This window comes from Gavia stellata, chromosome 1 (genome assembly GCF_030936135.1).
Source record: "Gavia stellata isolate bGavSte3 chromosome 1, bGavSte3.hap2, whole genome shotgun sequence".
Lineage (NCBI taxonomy): Eukaryota > Metazoa > Chordata > Aves > Gaviiformes > Gaviidae > Gavia > Gavia stellata.
In genome coordinates, this window is record NC_082594.1 from 92,156,364 (window position 1) to 92,175,858 (window position 19,495).

General features: G+C 38.1%; 1 protein-coding gene across 2 annotated transcripts in view; it reads right to left on the minus strand.

Annotated features, from left to right (window-relative positions):
- Positions 1-19,495, minus strand: part of DMD (dystrophin) — a 907,831-nt gene that overhangs the window by 759,492 nt on the left and 128,844 nt on the right. For both annotated transcript variants that reach the window (XM_059827200.1, XM_059827195.1), the window contains 2 exons: positions 9,338-9,517; positions 3,421-3,596 (listed from right to left, as the gene is read on the minus strand). In XM_059827200.1, the coding sequence (XP_059683183.1) occupies positions 3,421-3,596; positions 9,338-9,517 (356 nt within the window). The remainder of the gene's footprint in view (positions 1-3,420; positions 3,597-9,337; positions 9,518-19,495) is intronic.

Sequence of the window (19,495 nt, forward strand, 5' to 3'; positions counted from 1 at the left end):
TGCATTTTTATGTTTTAATAAAAGCAGGCACAATAACCACTATTCTAAGCTGAAACTCCTTCCCTGAAGTTTCCTCTCAAAGTGTTTCTCTGAAGGTATTTATTGACTGGTCCTCCCACTCCAGAACACCCGCTTGGACTTTTTAGAGAGGAAAGATACTATTGCTATTCAGTTAGAAATTCAAAAAAAATTACCTAAATGGAAAATCATTGCCTTTAGATAATATAACCATCATTCATCCTGCTGCACAGCTGTGAACATTTCTAACATCCTTTACTTTGCACATTACCATATTGTAGGTCTACTCACAGGTATTCAGTGAACAGTCATACCGAACTAGTTCTCATATGATGGTATGATTGTGTTGTTGAAACAAATCTAGTAACTCCTGCACACAAAGCAATATTCCAGCTTGTTAGACCATATTAAAGTGTATTAAACAATTAACCCCCTTCTTCCTGCTAGAATTCAGCTTTCTTTCCTACCAGATCAAAATAAAAATCTGATCTGTGCAGCAATGAAAATATATTAAGTATGTATAAGAAACCACAACTTATTCAATTATCTAAAGTCATTCTAGACAGACTGAGAACTGCAGATTGTTCCAAGGTTCATGTCTTGACTTTTATCCAAAAGTTAAACAGAACTTATATGGTGAATGAATATCTTTTAGATAGCACAAAACATAAATCAACCCCCCTCAAAAACTAGTATGCAATGGTAAAAAGCAACACTCTTTAAATTTGGTAGCAGATCTGCCAATAATACAACTGCAAGCAGTGATAGCCTCCAATTTGATAATATATCCTATTTTCTGTACAAGGATCTATCAAATTTATAAATAACCTTAATAGTTGTAATGCTTTAGACAGACAACAGCTAAAAGACTTTATAAAACAATTTATAATTCTCAGTTTATATAAAATGAGGTATTTCTGAACATAAACATTTCCTATAATCCAGCTAATTCCTGTCCTCCAGTAGTTTCTTCGCATGACGACTTAGAAGTCTGTAGTCTGCTGTACCCTGCCAATTTTACTTGCAGTATTAAAGCAAATCAAAAGAATACGAGCAAGAAGGAAAATATAGACTAATATTACTGTGCTGGTTTTGGCTGGGATGGAGTTAATTTTCTTCACAGTAGCTAATATGGGGCTGTGTTTTGGATTTGTGATGGAAACAGTGTTGATAACACAGGGATGTTTTAGTTACTGCTGAGCAGTGCCTACACAGTGTCAAGGCCTTTTCTGCTCCTCACACCACCCCACCAGGCAAGTAGGCTGGGGGTGCACAAGAAGTTGGGAGGGGACACAGCCGGGACAGCTGACCCCAACTGACCAAAGGGATATTCCATACCATATGACGTCATGCTCAGCATATAAAGCTGGGGGAAGAAGAAGAAGAAGAAAGGGGAGACCTTCAGAGTGACATCATTTGTCTTCCCAAGTAACGGTTACGTGTGATGGAGCCCTGCTTTCCTGGAGATGGCTGAACACCTGCCTCCCCCATCCCACCTGGGGGGAGTGAGCGAGCGGCTGTGTGGTGCTTAGTTGCTGGCTGGGGTTAAATCATGACAATTACATACTTAGCAGCTGAGAAAGGAACTTCTGCTGCAAATTGGTCTCCAGTTTTATAATAATGCATAGCTAAGTATAGCAACAACTTTCTTGAAGGATTGTAAAATACAGGTTTAAAAAAATCACCCTACTTAATTTAGTTTTAACTAAGATAATGCTTTCTTTGTAACAGTAGATGGGCATTTCACTTCCTTGTATTTACATCATGTAAGATCATTCCTAAGACATTCAGTTTGGAAAAAAAAAGTGATAAGTTTTAAAATATCAGTTGTTGAAACACTTTAAAATTTCAGGGGAATTTTCAGTCTTAATTTTTCGATTTCAAGATTAAGAATGCCAATATTTTCAAGGCAGGGACCATGCTTTAACATAGGTTTACTCTTGCATATAAGACAACAGGGCCTCGATCCTGTTTGAGATCTTTGCACATTACTACTGAAAAACAAGGGTACTAATGCATTACAAAATGTCTGTTAAGTAAAAGCATTGCCATCTAACAATTCCTTGAACAAACTCAAGAATTTTCAGTCTGGTGATAGTCATCGCTATGCATTATTTTTAGTGCTTGGGAATATATTAACCAAATATAACTTTCACTGTTATTTAATGGTAAGCTAGGATATGCGAAAAAAAAAAAACAACCCAGATTCCAAATAAGGACTTTGGAGATTAGCTAAATTTGAATGAAATGAATCTAACAAAGTTACTTATTTAGTCTAAGTACTTTCTATAGGAGGAGTAGTTATCCAATTTAACAAAAAGGGGGTGAACCACTCTTCTTACATGACGTACACAGCATTCTTGAATAATGAAGCTAAACTAGAAACTTTACTTTTAGAATGGTTGAAGAGGGGTAAGATAAATCCTACTTCAGATGCCTATGTATAAAAAAAAGTTGCCTCTAAGTATCTGTTTTTTCAATGACATACTCCTTCAACTAAAAAAAAAGTCAGATTTCTCCTATTCTTGGTGTATCTCATTCGTCTTAATAAGTTAAAGATTATATTACAAGAAAATTACTTATCATTGAAAACACGTTGAGCTAAACAAAATTTTTTTCTATAGAAATGAGACACTGAATGCAGTTTCACATTTCTTTCAGTCCTTGAATCTGTTACCTTGGAATTCATATGTTTACCTGAATATCAAAAAAAAAAATCCAAAACAAACATTACAATGAGTGTTTGAAGTCTAGCTTCTTAGCATCTTATTCAGAAATTTAGTGCCTGAGCCAATTGTACTTAAACTCATCAGAAATGTTTCTTGTGACTTTAACAAGTGTTCAGTACTAGTTTAAAATCCCTTGTCACTTGCACTTGGAGTTACACAGGAAATACTGCGCATTTCACCAAATATTAACTCTGCCTCTGCAGAACTGTTATTTCTACTCCTGACCCACAAGCCAGAAAGAATACAACTTGAACTTTAGAAACCAGGCAATATCTGCACTACTAGTATTCTAACTATTAAAAAATTATTTTTAAAGAATGTAAAAAGCTGAGACTAATGTAACACTTCCTGTCCTTAGTTTTAAGACTACAGTCAAGTGGGACCCCCACAGTGCCATATATAAGGAGTTCTACTGACCATAATTACTATCACAATGGTATTGACGTAATGATTTACATTCTATACTGCAAAATAGTTGAACTAGAAGCACAAAAAAATCCACAACTCATCCTGAGTAAAGAAAGATAATAATCAATCAGTACCTCAACAGAGAACAGAAATATAATTTTAATCTCAAAAAAGTATACGGCAAGCTATTGCAGTCAAATGACTATTTCTGCATTCTCATCCAAACTCTATCCGTATTCTCTCTCCATCTCTTAATGATTCTCACCTCTTCCTAATTTCTGAATCCACAAGGAGTTGCCTCTTTTTGTGGGGTGGAGGTGGTGGGAGTTCCTCTTTAGCATGCTTAACCAGGATTTGTTCTCTTGTGGTCACCATAGTTACAGTTTCCATTACAGTTGTCTGTGTTAGTGATGTCTGAGTGGTAGTGACAGCCTGCGAAATCTGTGAGAATTATTAAAACAGAGGTCACACATTGTTTGAGAGACTTCAGTAAAGACTGTTTGGAGTAGCAATAGAAAATAATGAGAAACTGCTCATAGGCTGACCTTCAGAAAAAAATAACACTATATGCAACTCAAATCAAATTGTTTTTTCTGACTCATGTTGTGTGAACAAGATATCTGCAGAGGTCAATATCAAAATCAGAAAAGATCCTAAACAGAATGAACTTATGGGTCCCTCTAAATCATGCTGAAAGAAGAAAAGAAATGAATGGTCAATTTTACGAGGGAATTGAATGATAGCAAATATAAAAAACGTTACTATTGCTGTATGTTACTCTGCCTCCATTCTGAAGATTTATTCCTTGAGAAGTAATAAAGGCATGGTAACAGTACTAAATTACCAATTGTTATTTTTACCATTTATAATAATTTTCAAACTAGAATGTAATTCATCACAACCTACTTACACAAAAGGGCAGTTAGCTTTCTGTCAGGAAATCTTAAATAAGAAAACACGCACTAGAAGGCAAATTAGTTTGCATCATGTAATTCCATAATTAAAAACTAATGTTAAGGGTTTGTAACAGATACTAATACACATAATATGTAACACTGTAAACACTTCCAATCTAATGCATTTAACTTTGCCAGGTAATATGAAAACAGAACCTTCATATAGTTCAGCTGCATAAAAGAAAAAATATTTTCTGCTCATATTTGTTTGAAAGATACTGGTTGTACATGTCCTGCCTGTTTATATTTGTTTCCATATAACACCAAACTACAAACTTTCCACTTAAACACAGGCAGCTATTCTGAAGTCCCTTACGTCATGAGAAATGGGTCACCTTTTTTTGGTTCTGCCAGATGATGGCTCATTTGTCAAAATGCTCTAGTTACAGCTCCAATGACCACCTCACAGTTTAGGGGCAGTAAAATGGAAAAAAAAAGGAAGTTATAACAGGAGCAGGAAAAGCTGTGAAGAGCCCTGCTTCTTTGCTTATTGCCAACATGCAAGAATTAGAAAGACTTTCCAATTCAGCAACAGGAATGCCAGTATCTAAAATTCCATGAAACTATATACACATACATAAATAATCTATTAGTTCTTGCATCAGAAACTCCATAAGAGTATCGAGTTACTTTAGTTACTGAGACATTAGTGTTTCTATAAACAATGGAGAAGCAGCATACCAGATAATTAACTATAACTCCTTTCCCACAATACTTTCTTATATTAAAAAAATAGAGTGAGAAGGAAAGGGAGATACTGTTAGCAACCAGTCTCTTCTCAGCAGGCAACACCAATAAAACTAAAAAAACCTTGGAAAAAACCAAGTTCCTGCCAACATTGCCGAATCTGTCACACAGTCTTCAAAACCAAAAAGTCTTCCTGCTCTTTGTCCAGTCTGCCAGTCAAAGTGATAAGTAGGAAAATCCATTACCACTGTAATTTTGGCAATCTTTCTTAAAGCACTCAGCTCAATGCTATGCTTCCCCCTCTAGAAATGACCAGCTGTCCAGGCTTTAGAGCAGAATCTGGACTACTCAGAAGACTACAAAATTAAGATTCAAAGCAGATTTTTTTTTTTAACCTCTGGATTAATTATGTCAATTGGAGTAAGCTGCTTGTGAACTGCAGGGACTGAACTAACATGTAAACTACATAATTTTTTTTGACTTTTTAATCACTACAATATTATGTATTAACACTCTCGTTTTAGTTCCCTCGACAACATGTATTGACTTTGATATTGCCAACTACAGAAGTCATGGCAATAATAAGGAAACGTTTCCATATAGTTTTATTAAAACTATACAGCATTCTTCTGAATTTTATTTTTAATTCATTTTATTTTGGGGCAGAAAGGAAAAGGAAATTAAAGCTTCTGAGGTCTAGGGTTTTATGAAATTTGAGGATAACACTTGATGTCATCTTTCCCTGGGTTGACTCTGTAGCTAAGAACACTCCAAATAATTGCTTGCTCCTTATATGCAGTTTTGGATACACTTTCCCTTTCTTCTTCTCATAAAATTCTTGTTACACTCCATTTTATCCAAAAATCAATAATAGGATGATGTTTCTGACACCCAAGGTCATACCCTGTCATGTTTCCATTTGCCAATCAATACCAGGGTACAGTTTACAGTGAAAAAAGTGTAAAACAGAATAAACCACAGCTAGAGCACTGCAGGAGTCATCCACAGCATACTACCAATTATACAGGAGTAATAGTTTCAGCTGGTGACTGGGAACTGTGCTTCAAAAGCAGGCAGTGCAATTATCATATGCCTAGAGCAGTCAAGTCACGATGCTGTGAGGGGTAATGATTTACATGTCAAAACATTAAAGAAGTATTTTTCATGCTTAATCAATAGGAATGGAGGTTAAATACCATATACTTCAAAAGGAAAATGGAGATGTGAATTTGAAGTTCATAATAATTCTAATTAGAGACTGGGTAAGACTGAAAGGTACTGAAGGTTACACTGCAATGTCATTCTGCAAGATGAAGTTGGTTCACATTTAAAGAGTGCACACACTTTGGAGGGTAAAGGACAATCCTCAAAAATTCAAGGAAGTACAATAAAGGAAGAAGCTTTTATTAGCTTCCCTGGCAAAAAAAAAACCCCAAACCACCTCTTAAATCTAATCACTGAAGTGGTGTGTTTCATGTATTATTCAAAGATGGTCCAAATAATGACAGTATAGTTTCCTCATCCCTCTAAGTTCCTGACAAACAAATATGAATCTGAGAAGGGGTGATACAGTCTAGGCCTTTAACCCACTAGAAAATCATATGGAAAGTGCTAAGGTGACTCACAAGGCTTGCACATTAAAAGGCTTTCAAAAGACAATGCTTGCCTGCAGTTTCACATCAGCAAGCTCGTCTTAGAAACATGTGAAAACTCATCTCTTTTCAGAGTGGACAAATTTAAATCTTCCTTTTCATCCTCTACAGGCAAACGTATGTACAATGTGTGTATAGCACTTCAGTAGTTTTATGCCATTTTATTTTTCTTTTATATGGCAGCCTACCTTTAATGCCATCATTTATTACTGCCTTTGGAAGTGCCCTTAGTCCTGATAAACTCATAATTTTCCTTAACACTCACTTTTGGAGCTGTCATCTGTTCTTTGATGAAATGTATGTATGTGAGTGGGGAAGTTCAGATGAGGAATGGTGTTTTCTTTGGTTTGGGAAGGTTTTCAGTACAATTTAGTGAAGCATAATGAACTCACCAAAGGTGGGTTTAGAGTTTCTAAATGTTATGCATTTAGTTTAAGCAAGTTGTCCTTGTCCTCATTTCCACTGTGTCGTCAACGAAGGGAAGCTGACATTTTCATGATGAGGACAAACTGCTTTTTAAAAGGTATCTCTCTTTCTCACCCTTGCCATTCACTCATTTGCAGCAGAAGCTTCAGCCATGAGTTCAGATTAGATGCTTAAATTCAGCAGCAATGAATTCAGCTAAATGTGGGAGGACTCACAGTCTACTTTCTGCACTTTTCCTTTGGGATGTATAACTGCTGCTTATGTCTAGTTGGAGAATCAGCTTTGAACTGAGCCTGAGGTTGTCTCTTCCATTTAATTTCTTATTTAGTTAACAAGTTACTCATTTAGTGACACTTTAGTAAGTGAGGGAGGGAAAATAACTAATGACAAAAATGTAATTATGAAGGTATTACGAGAGTTATTAATGAATGGAATAAAGTTCATTTTGAAGTCAATATCTAAATTTGTTTAATAAAATGTCCATTTTCTGATAGATTCTAGTGAAAAATATTGTATTTGTCACCCTCTTCCAACTCCCCTCCTATCCAGTTCATGATTAGAGAGAATATTTAAAGCTTTTAGAGGAATTTTTTTCTTGCAGTCTAAATGTGTCAGCGAGCTCTGTAATGAATAAATGTATAAATCCCACTAACATTATCTGCCCTGCCTAGATAGAAACACATGGCAAAATGTACACCATCAGTATTTCATAGAGAACACATTTAAACTGTGTAACAGTGCCTTAGGAAGCGGTCCTTCAGTTAGCACTGAATGTGCAACATCTCCAGAATTTGAAGCAATATGCCTACAACAACATACCAACCCTGTGCCAAGCAAAGTAGCTTCTCCTTGGAGGAAAATCTTATCAACTGAAGTGTGCTGCAATGATAAGACAGTTACTGTTTTGGGAATCCAAAGCATCTCCTACCTGTGCTGCTCTATGATGTATGGATGTACAGCCTCAGGATTGCTCACTTCATGAGCAGGCTATCTTTTCTATAATCTAAGTTCCATTTTCAAAATTAGTATCTGATTTTAAGACTAATCAACAATCTAAATAACTCTTGACCACTTTGGAGTGTCTTACTAACTTCTTTAAATCATGTGACGCTAGCCATCCCAAATTAAAAATGCATCTCTGGATTTTCCTCTGCATTGAAATAACAGGTTGTCTACAGCAAATATACAAGAGTTAAATCAAATTTTCAAATGTTATAAATGCTGTGTAGCTCAAACTGGTTTTGCTTTCTGTAACTAAGTGAAATAGCATCCTTTACCCATTTTCTTCTCATCTGTTCTCCCGAACAGATTTTTCCAACTTCAGCTACAACAAGAAACTGTATCACAGAGCAAACTAAAAGATTAAGGTATGAGTTGGAAGCAAGGTTACTGAGAGGTATTCAGATCACTACAGGAAGTAGAGCAGCTTTAATTTAATTACCCAAACATAAGTTGGTAGAAGCATTAGTATATAGCAACAAAAAAGTGCAGCATGGTCAAGGGAATTGAATCAAACTGACCAGAACTATGAGAGGCCCTCTAGGGACAGGGCAGAGGTGCATGCAGTAACATTCTGCTCTGTGTTATCATTAAAAAGTCTTAATGTCCATTTCCATTTCACGAGTCGTACAATGATAGCACAAAACTAACTCAATATTAATGAGATAATGGAATGGAAAAAAGTGAGCTGATTTGGGTTTAAATCCAGTAAGAAAGAGATGCTGACAGATCGCTAGGAAAAATAAATGGTTATGTTTTCGGTACTACACTAGAGCACTGATTTTTGTTATCTGGTTTAAAAAATGTGAAGCTTTAAAACCTCAATTTCTTCTTTAATATATTACAGTTAACATAAAGGAGCTGGGCAAAATGATTGTGGAATATATGCTTTTTTAATTGCCATTTTGGCTACAGGTATGGATTGATATCTTCATTTTTCCAAGAAACTTCTTCTATGGCCTCTCTTTTTAATCTGTAAATCAGCATAACATAAGCAGAAGTAAAATAGTAATCTATTATAAACTTCCACTGTTGAAAAGAAAGAAAAATATTTTTTCTTTAACTAGGAAACAGTTCTTACACTAATTTCAGACTAAGTGCTATTCCACAGAGACAGCCATAAAAACAGTGCATTTGAAGTAACCAATTATTGTAAGTTAAAAATAAATTAACTGGAAAGAGCATTTTCATTATGGATTGTATCATCCCTGAAAACATAGTTAACAACCCAAGGAAGTAATGGACGCTATAAAGAGAGAACAAAAACTAAGAGAGATAAATAAAATTCTGGAAAGTTATATTACAGTTGTATTATGCTGTCCTAAAAATAAAGTATGTCTTAAGCAATCATGCAGGGAAAAAATTTAAAACAATATGACAAACAGCACCAAAACTACTTCAAGCATTTGACTGGCAAAGGATTTGACTGTCACCAACTGACAAAATGATGGTTTTAACAAACCTGTTTAGAATTGCTCTCCACCTTCTGCACAAGGCTATCCCAACGTTGGGCAAAATTTTCGAGACGACTTTCCAGCTTTTGAGCCACTGCTTTATTTTTCACAGCTACAAGGAGGTCTTGGCTGAGCGACTTCAGCTTACCCATCATTTGCCTTTTCATTTCTAGATCTCCTTTTAGGATCTGTTAAAGAAAGTAACAGCAGGAAGAACAGTAATTCATACAGAAATAAAAACCCAAACCAAACCACAAACCCAACAAACTTAGATGAAAAATCCGGAAAACAGCATCATAGAGAACAAAAAATGGGTAAGGGTATTTCATAAAAACACCTAGACTTCCATGCTGTTGTTACTGTAAAAACTGCTGGCAGAGCTGACATAGTGGAATGGACACATTGCACTTCACAAAGCAATATAGCGTGACAGGTGGAGCAACTCCAGACATCACAGCATGCCTCAGGTGGTGACATAAATCAAAAAGCTGGCAGCTGTGTGACATTAATAACCTTAAAACTGCACTAATGTTAACAATTATATCAACATTTCAAACAATGTTTCTTTAAAGTTTTGTTGTACATGTCATATATTGCATATTAAAATTCACTGGGAAAAAAAACCTGTTTTCTAGAAAAATAATATTTGACCCCAAACCAGGATGAAAAAAAAAAGAAGGCTCAAAGAAAATAAGTTTGGTTTTTGGCAGTATTGAAGAATCATATACTTCTCATCTTCCTTAGATCTTGGCAGGCTCTGGTTACATGGCAATAGCCTCCCAGGGCGTGGGGGAGTCTTGGGAACCCCAGGAGCTCTGCCAAGGAAAGGGCTCTGCAGCTGGGAGTCTGGAAACTCCCATGTATAACCTCTGTGCTCTGCAAGCTGCCATACAGCTTGAACCCATGGATGCTAAGGGAAAAGGAGAAATCATCAGTCTTCACATCTCTACTGCAAGTAAACTGCCAAGGGATCTTGCAACTCCTCATATCTGTACATGCAAACCTCTCTATGAAGTAGGCTCTTCACACATCCAAGAGTCATCCGTAGCTTCAGTTCTCATCTGGGTTTATTTTTTAATGCCTCTACTGGTTTACTCCATTGATATTCATACCTTAAATATTTATTCTCTACACCCTAATCTATGCTAACTGTGGCCAAATTTTGAACTCTCTAAACAGTTGAGGATTAAAATCTAATCCCCAAGGCATGAAAGGGATAATTAAATAAATATTTAGACAACAGAATTTAGTCTACATATACTTTACTGTAGCCATATAATCCAAAATTGTAATCTAAAATACAGCTCAGTAAAAGAAAGATTCGTAGTCTTTGTAATCAGTACGCTTTCCATTCAGACATGGTTTGAAACATCATAATTACTAATGTTAGATACAGTTAATATCAAAATTTAAATCCATGTGTCCCTAAGAAATAGCAGCTAACACACCTTATATTTAAGAATCTGTTTGCATAGTAGCAGATCTAACAGAGGGAGCAGACTAGATGTAAAACAATTTACCATCTTAAAATTTCAAGGACTGCTATATTTGACTTTATTTTTGCATACAGTGTCAGAAAAAGCTCACATGAAAGCCACCACATACACTGAAATAATCAAAAATGGTACCCTTTGAAACATGATTAGTGAATTGTGAACAGCAGTGTTTTATTTCCAACCTCCACAGCTGTCAACAGCTGTGTAAGACACAAATGAGTTCAACATCAATCTCAGATACATGGAGCACAATCAGTAAGTGAAACATTAGAAAGAGAAGGATGCTATAACTCTCTGTGTCAAAGGTACTGATTACTACTAGTTAATATGCTTTTGTGATAGCTACAGTTAACCTGTAAATATATACTGGGGGATTCTGTTTTCACATTTCTGTACTGAAAATGTGTCAATGTGCTACCATAACAAATAATATGCTCTAGTTTCGTTCTTTTCTGATACAAGAATAGACCAAAAATACTAATGAGCTAGTAACAAAATATGTAATTTACCAATCTGCAAGGCAGTAAATGGTACTGTTTGCTTTACAAAATTAATCATCAAATAACTCAGTCATAACTTCTGTCAAGTGCATACTATAAACTCCAATATTTGAAGATTATAAAGTGGTTTCCTTATTTGTTGGTAACGTGCTTCTACTAGGTTTTTTTGTTGTTGTTGTTTTCAAGTTCTTAATTATTGCTGTTTTTCTTTTCCTTAAACATCACCAAAAACTTTCTTTGCTTATTGTATTATTCTAATCAGCAACATCTGCTGTAAAGTAATTCTTCGGCTGCTATAAGATTTATTCCAGTAAAAAATAGTGTAATATCTAATTTATCTCTTCTAATAAGTAAAGAAGTTTGTATTAAGTGAAGCAAGAGAAGATTTAACTCTATATTAATGGAATATTTACTATCGTTATATAAACCTAGATCTTTGCAGTAGTTCTCAACATGTTTTACGAAAAAGAGGAACACCATCACCTTGATTTTACAGGCTGTAAAACTTAGGGACAGGATGTGAAAACAACCTATCAAGCCTGTGCCATAAATGACAGTAAAATTTCACCTCAGTCTGTCCACTTATGTTCTACATTCTCAGTGCATCACATCCTCCAGCTTAGTCCATGCTCTTTGTCACCCTTCCCCTTGTGTAAAAATTCAGAGACAATTATAGTGACAGTGAATAAATGGGAAGTGGAAAATTAGAAAAAAAACAAACCAAAATCAGTTGTTTTAAGGAAATATTTTTAGAACTAGAGCAACTACCCATCAACACCAGAAAAAAATGAAGAAAAGTCAGTATTAATACATGCACAAAGTAGCAAAGCCTAAACAGTTTTTCTGACCTTTAGACTAACAGATCCCAGAAGCGAGTTAATGACAAAGGAGATAAATTTTCACACACAAATACTGAAAGAACCCTCTGAAACAAGCCATTTGAGATTATTAAAACACAAAAATTTCTTGCAAAAACCAGTTTTATCTGAACAAAAGTTCTTACAAATAGGTATTATGAGTACAGCATATAAATTAAGAAGAAATCTAACTGACTTGCTATCCATTTTAACACAATGTTAGAACTGGGTGAATCGCTACACTGACCAAAAATATATTTTACCCATTCAATAACAATGAAAATGTGACTGCTAAAGCTGAGGTGAAAAGAAGGACAGCATCTCTACTGGGTTTACATGGCAAAATTTTGGCAGCAGGGGGGCTGCAAGGGTGGTTTCTGTGAGAAGGTGCCAGGGGTTGCCCCCCTGTCGGATAGAACCAGTTCCAGATGGCTCCAAAACGGACGCACTGCTGCGCAAAGCTGAGCCCATCAGTGACTCTGCTGGTGTCTCTGTAAAAATATTGTTAAGAAAGGGTAAAAAACACCGCACAGCAGCTGTAAGAGAGAGGAGTGAGAAAAATGTGAGAGAAACAGACCTGCAGACACCGAGGTCAGAGAAGAAGGACTGGGTGCTCCAGGAGCTGGAGCAGAGATTCCCCTGCAACCCGTGGTGAAGACCATGGTGAGGCAGGCTGTCCTCCTGCAGCCCATGGAGGACCCCACACTGGAGTAGGTGGATGTGCCTGAAGGAAGCTGTGACCCTGTGGAGGGCCTGTGCTGGAGCAGGCTCCTGGCAGGACCTGCGGACCCATGGAGAGGAGCCGATGCTGGAGCAGGTTTTCTGGCAGGACCTGTGGCCCTGCAGGGGACCCACGCTGGAGCAGTCTGTTCCTGAAGGACTGCACCCCGTGGAAAGGACCCATGCTGGAGCAGTTTGTGAAGAACTGCAGCTTCTGGGAAGGACGCACGTTGCAGCAGTTCATGAAGGACTGTCTCCTGTGGGTGGGACCCCACGCTGCAGCACGGAAATCATGTGAAGAGGAAGTTCCAGCAGAGACAAAGCATTATGAACTGACCTCAATCCCCATTCCCCATCCCCCTGTGCCACTCAGGGGGAGGAGGTAGAGAAGTCAGGAGTGAAGTTGAGCCAGGGAAGAAGGGAGGGATGGGGGGAAGGTGTTTTAAGATTGTTCTTATTTCTCATTATCCTACTCTGATTTGGTTGGCAATAAATTAAATTAATCCTCCTCAAGTCAAGTCTGTTTTGTCTGTGACAGTAATTGGTGAGTGATCTGCCTGTCCTCATCTTGACCGGTGAGTTTTCATCTTATTTTCTGCCCAGCCTTGCTGAGGAAGGGGTGTGAGAGAGTGGCACATCACAGCAAGTCAAGGCTAACCCACCACAGCATCATAATATTTGGGACATCCCAAATCTTTCTTCTGTTAGATGGATTTCCAAACAGTTTGCCTTCCACTGCCCAGAGTGTATCCCAACCTCCATATATTAGAGGATTCTGACACCAAATTGAATATCAAAGTTTAATTTACATAGTTTTATTTAAAATGTTTTAACTTGCCTCTTTCTCCCAGTTTGGGAGAATCACATCTGAGAAAGAATCTACAGACAATATTTGTTAATAATGGTAAGCCTGCAGTCAAATCATTAGAAAGGATCAAATCTTGGGGAAACACGTTTGTTTATACTAAGTCAAATAATCAGAATTTGGGCTGCAAAAATCTTCCAGCAGTCTTAAAACAGGAATCCATGTATGGAGATTTTGATTCAGGAACAATCTCAATCTTTCTGCTTACTCAAAATCTTTATTACTATCTGAAAATATATGCATACTGATTACCAGTTTAACCAATGTTGGTAAATGAAAGCTTTACTTTTAAACAGTAATAGTGCTTACTATCAGAAATCCTGTCTTAACTAAAATTAACAGTGTATTTCCTCCCAGTTGAGAAACATGAGCTAAAATGTGGAGAAGACACTGATGTATTTCTACATCAGCAAGCAGTAGTTAAATGCTGATTTCTTCAGAAGTATCCTGAACGGCAAATATGCATGAAAACTACCAGCTGCTCTTTCTTATTTTACCTTCTATTTGTTACTACGTGATGTAATGATTAATGTGACGTATGAGTCAACATTTTTTTCATACTGTGAACAGCATCTCAACAGACCTATTTCACTTGAAGGCTTAGGACCTTGTGGGAGGGTTGTAGAATTTCAAATGAATAGTCATAATGCTAAATGGTTTAATGAAATATCTTCAGAAATTTCCTTCAGGCTTAAGAGACTGAAATCTGGCTAAAGAACATGACCTTAAATCTTGCCAAGTTGTGCATATAAGAGAGACCGGAAAAATAGGCTGGAAGCTCTTATGCCATATCATGATATCAAACCTAAAATTCTTAAGATCTAACAGGACAAACTAATACTGTAATTTCCTGCTGGAAGTGATTAGACAATCATTTGCTAAGAATATAAACATTTTTATATTAGTAAAAGTATGTATGTTTATCATCTCACAGACTCATCTTTATAATTCTTGAATAAACTGGCCTAATTATAAAGGTGATTTTTTTGTGACAGCTTCTCTTTACTACATCCAAACGCATCTCTATGGCCAAAATAACATATGCCAAAAGACAGGCATGATTTGCATGTCAGGGTCAGGATAGCATCATCCCATTTTTCCCTATTTCTAAAAGCCAGTCCAAGAGCGGAAGCATATGTTCCCTGACAAGAATTTTCGTATGGGTAATGCTTTAATACAAATCCCCCATGATTCAGAGAAGACTAAAATAGTAAATCTTCATCCACAAAAATCCTGACAATTTGGTGTTGTGTGAAGGTAAAAATACATACTCAACTGGCATTTGGAGATGACTGCTACTAGGTCTAAAACCTGCTAGAGAAATTCCAAAAGTGGAAAATATTTTTCTGCTACAAGTCAAAGAGACTAAAGAGGCAGTGTTTCTCCAGCATACCATCAACATTTAAACATCTAAACTACTGCATTATGGATCAGCTGTTTCTAAAAACATCAAAGTTATTCATGTGCAAAAAAGATTAAGTTGCTATTAATAAACCCCGCCTGTTCTGTCAAAGATGACATGATTCTTGTCGAGATTCAGGGAGATGGAAGAATCACTTTATTTACTTTGGTGTTCAAATAATCAGTTTCATGAAAGACTGTCAATGCTTTCATGAGAGTAATGGCAACATAATTAACTTCATAAGCATGTTTATTTATTTCATTAACTAAATTTATGAAAATACTACTAAAGGAAAGTATTTCCTTCTTAACATCATATTTCCAAGCAATTCTGAAAGGCACCAAAACTGATCTTACCCTTAACGCTTTCAAACCATTAATAGCTTGCTACTTCACAATTTGTAATAAACATTTCAACCCCAAGTTCCTATATACTCCAGCAACTTGCTGAAATCCACAAGTACTAATTTATTGAATACATCTGATTTTCTTGCCATAAATTTTTCTTCTGAAGGTACTGTAAAGCATCCTGAGTTGCCTCTAATTCATTATGCATTAATAAAAGCCTGGCTTGAAGTCAACTTCAAGATTGCTTGCATGTTAGATTACTAGAATTTCCAAGAAGCATATACACTGAGACAACTGGCTACATGAAGAGTTCCTTTCCTTTACAAAGAAATTTACTTAATCCTAAGTAATCTTTAATCAAAATCCAAGTCTGCGCATCTAAATACATGTTTTTATTAGCCCCTAAAGGTTTACAGAGGGAAAAAGAAAAAAAAAAGGGAGTGAAGTAGCATAATAATTACAGTGTCTTAAGATTATGCTGACAATCATACTTTGGGGTCTTGAATTTTTTTGGGGGGGAAAAAAAAAAACAAATACTAACTTCCTAGTAGTTCTATGAATCAATAGGGACATTTACCCCTAATTCTGGACCAGCTGCAAGGCAGTTATGAATTAAACAATCAAGCTGTAAGAATTTTAATTTTTTTTTTTAAAGAAAAAACCCTATGCATTTCTATATGTGAGGATAAAATACAGTAAATTTTGAAAACTTCACAGTTACTTAAACTTCAGAAACATCATGGCATTTTTATTGACCAAAAGCCCAAATGTTTCTACTTCTAATAAAGAAGGATTAGAAGGACATAAATTCTAAAATAATTTTAAAAAATCTAAGGTTGAGCCTACCGTATATCCAAATAGTTAATAACTTGAGAATCTTTCATGCCTGAAAATTCTAGTATGTAAACTGTAAAACCAAGTCTTGAAATAATGCCTAGGACACCTTTTTTCCCCCTATTTGACTAAAGGAATAAAAATAATTCTGTTTAAACAGAAGATTACCAATGAAGTTCCTATTTACAGCAATAATAATTTACCTATTTTAACAAAAGCATAGACATGAATGTTTCCTTTCCTCTAAATGCATAAACAATCATTGTTACTTACAAGAATAGCACATACCATATAATTTTCTTTACTTAGGTCCTAATGCTATAAAACCATTTGCAAATCCTGGCTGTGACAAGTTTTCCACCTCTACAAGCACAACATCTTTCTAGGCCGATCAGACCTATATTCCCTCCATAAAGACGATATATAGTAGAGTATTTTCTGAAGAGTGAAGTAGAGGACATGTTGAGAAGGGTGCATTTTATGTATGTAACTAGATTCCCAAAATACAGTTGAAGTATAGTTGCAAAGTAGTACTAATGTCAGCATTTCACAACTTTTGAGTCTTTAGCTTTTTCAAGTTCAAGGAATGTATAACAGGTTTTGCTGTATAAGTACATGTCTTTGTGCATATGCATACATACTCAGTCTCACACACGCAGCTACGAGAGGAAGCAGAAAGGTTAAGGAGCATCAGGGAATCTGAGAAAGAGATAGGCTGGTGGAACCAAGCTCTGCCCTCCCCAAGACAGAAACAGGAGTAGCCATCAGAAAAAAAAAACAAGATTAAGGGGATCCTGTATCATCCCCCCACCAGGCTGAAGGCAGTAGCTTAAAGGAAAGGAGTGAATGGAGGCAAGGCCCTGCTCAGAGCGGCAGGCGAACCTCCTCCTTGCCCACCTTGTCTTCCCAAGTGTCTCTGTACAACAGGTATGAGGCTGAGGATGTGGAAGGCCAGTCAACAGATGATGTGGATGATGGTCCATCTACACCAGAGGTGTTGCCAAGGTCAGAAAGGCCTACCACCTGTATCATGACCACCTCCATGAGGAAGAAAAGCCAGGTTGTAGTTTTAGGCGACTCCCTTCTGAAGGGAACAGAGGGTCCAATATGCCAGACACACACTCCTCTCAGGGAAGTCTTCTGCCTCCCTGGGGCCCAGATTAAGGACATCACTAGGAAACTTCCTAGCCTGGTACAGTGCTCGGACTATTACCCATTACTGCTCTTCCATTTGGATGGCAATGAAGCTGCAACACATAGGCCAAGGTCTATCAAAAGAGACTTCAGCACCTTGGGACGGTTGGCAAGGGAATCTGGAGCACAGGTTATTTTTTCTTCTCCCCTTCCAGTTGCAGGCAGCAACATTGGAAGAAACAAATGGACCCAGTCTATTAATACATGGCTCCGTGGCTTGTGTCACCACCACAATTTTGTTTTTTTCAATAATGGGATGGCCTACACAGCACCAGGCCTGCTGGCATCAGATGGGATTCAACTTTCTCAAAAGGGGAAGAGGGTCTTTGCCCATGAACTAGCAGGGCTCACCGACAGAGCGTTAAACTAGACTTGAAAGGGGAGGGGAATAGTATCAGGCTTGCCCATGACAAGCTGTGGGATGACATGCCAAGGTTAGAGGGATGGGGTGCTAGCGAGGGCGCTCAGCCTGTTTCTCTGAGAGGTGCTGGCTACACTGCAGCACACTTGAAGTCTTACGGAGATGAGCCAGGGGCTCATGAGGTAATAGGAGCCAAGAGGGAAACACCAGTGAAATACTTCAAAGGAACTAAGGGATGTTCCTCTAAGAAGGTGACACAGCTGACAGCCCAGCTGAAGTGCCTCTACACCAACGCACACAGCATGTGCAACAAACAGGAGGAGCTGGAAGCCACCGTGTCACTAGAAATCTACGACCTAGTTGCTATTACTGAAATTTGGTGGGATGACTCCCATGACTGAAGTGCAACTATCAATGGCTACAGACTGTTCAGAAGGGACAGGTGAGGAAGGAGAGGTGGAGGGGTTGCCCTCTACATCAAGAAATGGGTAGAGTGTGAAGAGCTGTCTCTGAAGAATAGCCATGAGCAGGTTGAAAGCTTATGGGTAAGAATGAGACCGAGGCAACAAAGGGAACCTCGTGGTTGGAGTCTACTACAGGCTGCCTGATCAAGGGGAGCCTATTGACAAAGCCTTCTTACTCAAGCTACAGGAGGCATTGCACTTGCAGGCTCTTGTCCTGCTGGGGGACTTCAACCACCCCGACATCTGCTGGAAAAGTAACATGGTGAGCTGTAGGCAATCCAGGAGACTCCTGGAATGCACTGGGGATAACTTCTTAAGCCAGGTAATAGACAGCCCCACCAGAGGGGGATGAGATCCGGGACCGGTTGGTCACCAGCGCAAGTGAGCTAATTGGTGGTCACATCCAGAGGGTAGTGGTCAACAGCTCAATGTCCAGATGGAGATCTGTGACAAGTAGTGTCCCTCAGGGGTCCATATTGGGAACAGTACTGTTTAATATCTTCATCAATGACACAGACAGAGGGATTGAGTGCACCCTCAGCAAATTTGCAGACGACATGAAGCTGAGTGGTGCAGTTGACATGCCTGAGGAACAGGATGCCACCCAGAGGGACCTGGACAAGCTCAAGAAGTGGGCCCATGTGAACCCCATGAGGTTCAACAAGGCCAAGTGCAAGGTCCTGCACCTGGGTCAGGGCAACTCCCGGTATTAATACAGGGTGGGGGAAGAAGGGATTGAGAGCAGCCCTGCAGAGGACTTGGGGGTACTGGTGGATGAAAAGCTGGACATGGGCTGGCAATGTGCGCTTGCTGCCCAGAAGGCCAGCCGTGTCCTGGGCTGCATCAAAAGAAGTGTGACCAGCAGGTTGAGGGAGGTGATTCTGCCCCTCTACTCTGCTCTTGTGAGACCCCACCTGGAGTACTGCATTCAGCTCTGGAGCCCACAAGGATATGGACCAGAAGGATATGGACCTGTTGGAGCAAGTCCAGAGGACCACGAAGATGATCAGAGGGCTGGAGCACCTCTCCTATGAGGACAGGCTGAGGGAGGTGGGGTTGTTCAGCCTGGAGAAGAGAAGGCTCCGGCGAGACCTTATTGCGGCCTTTCAGTACTTAAAGGGGGCTT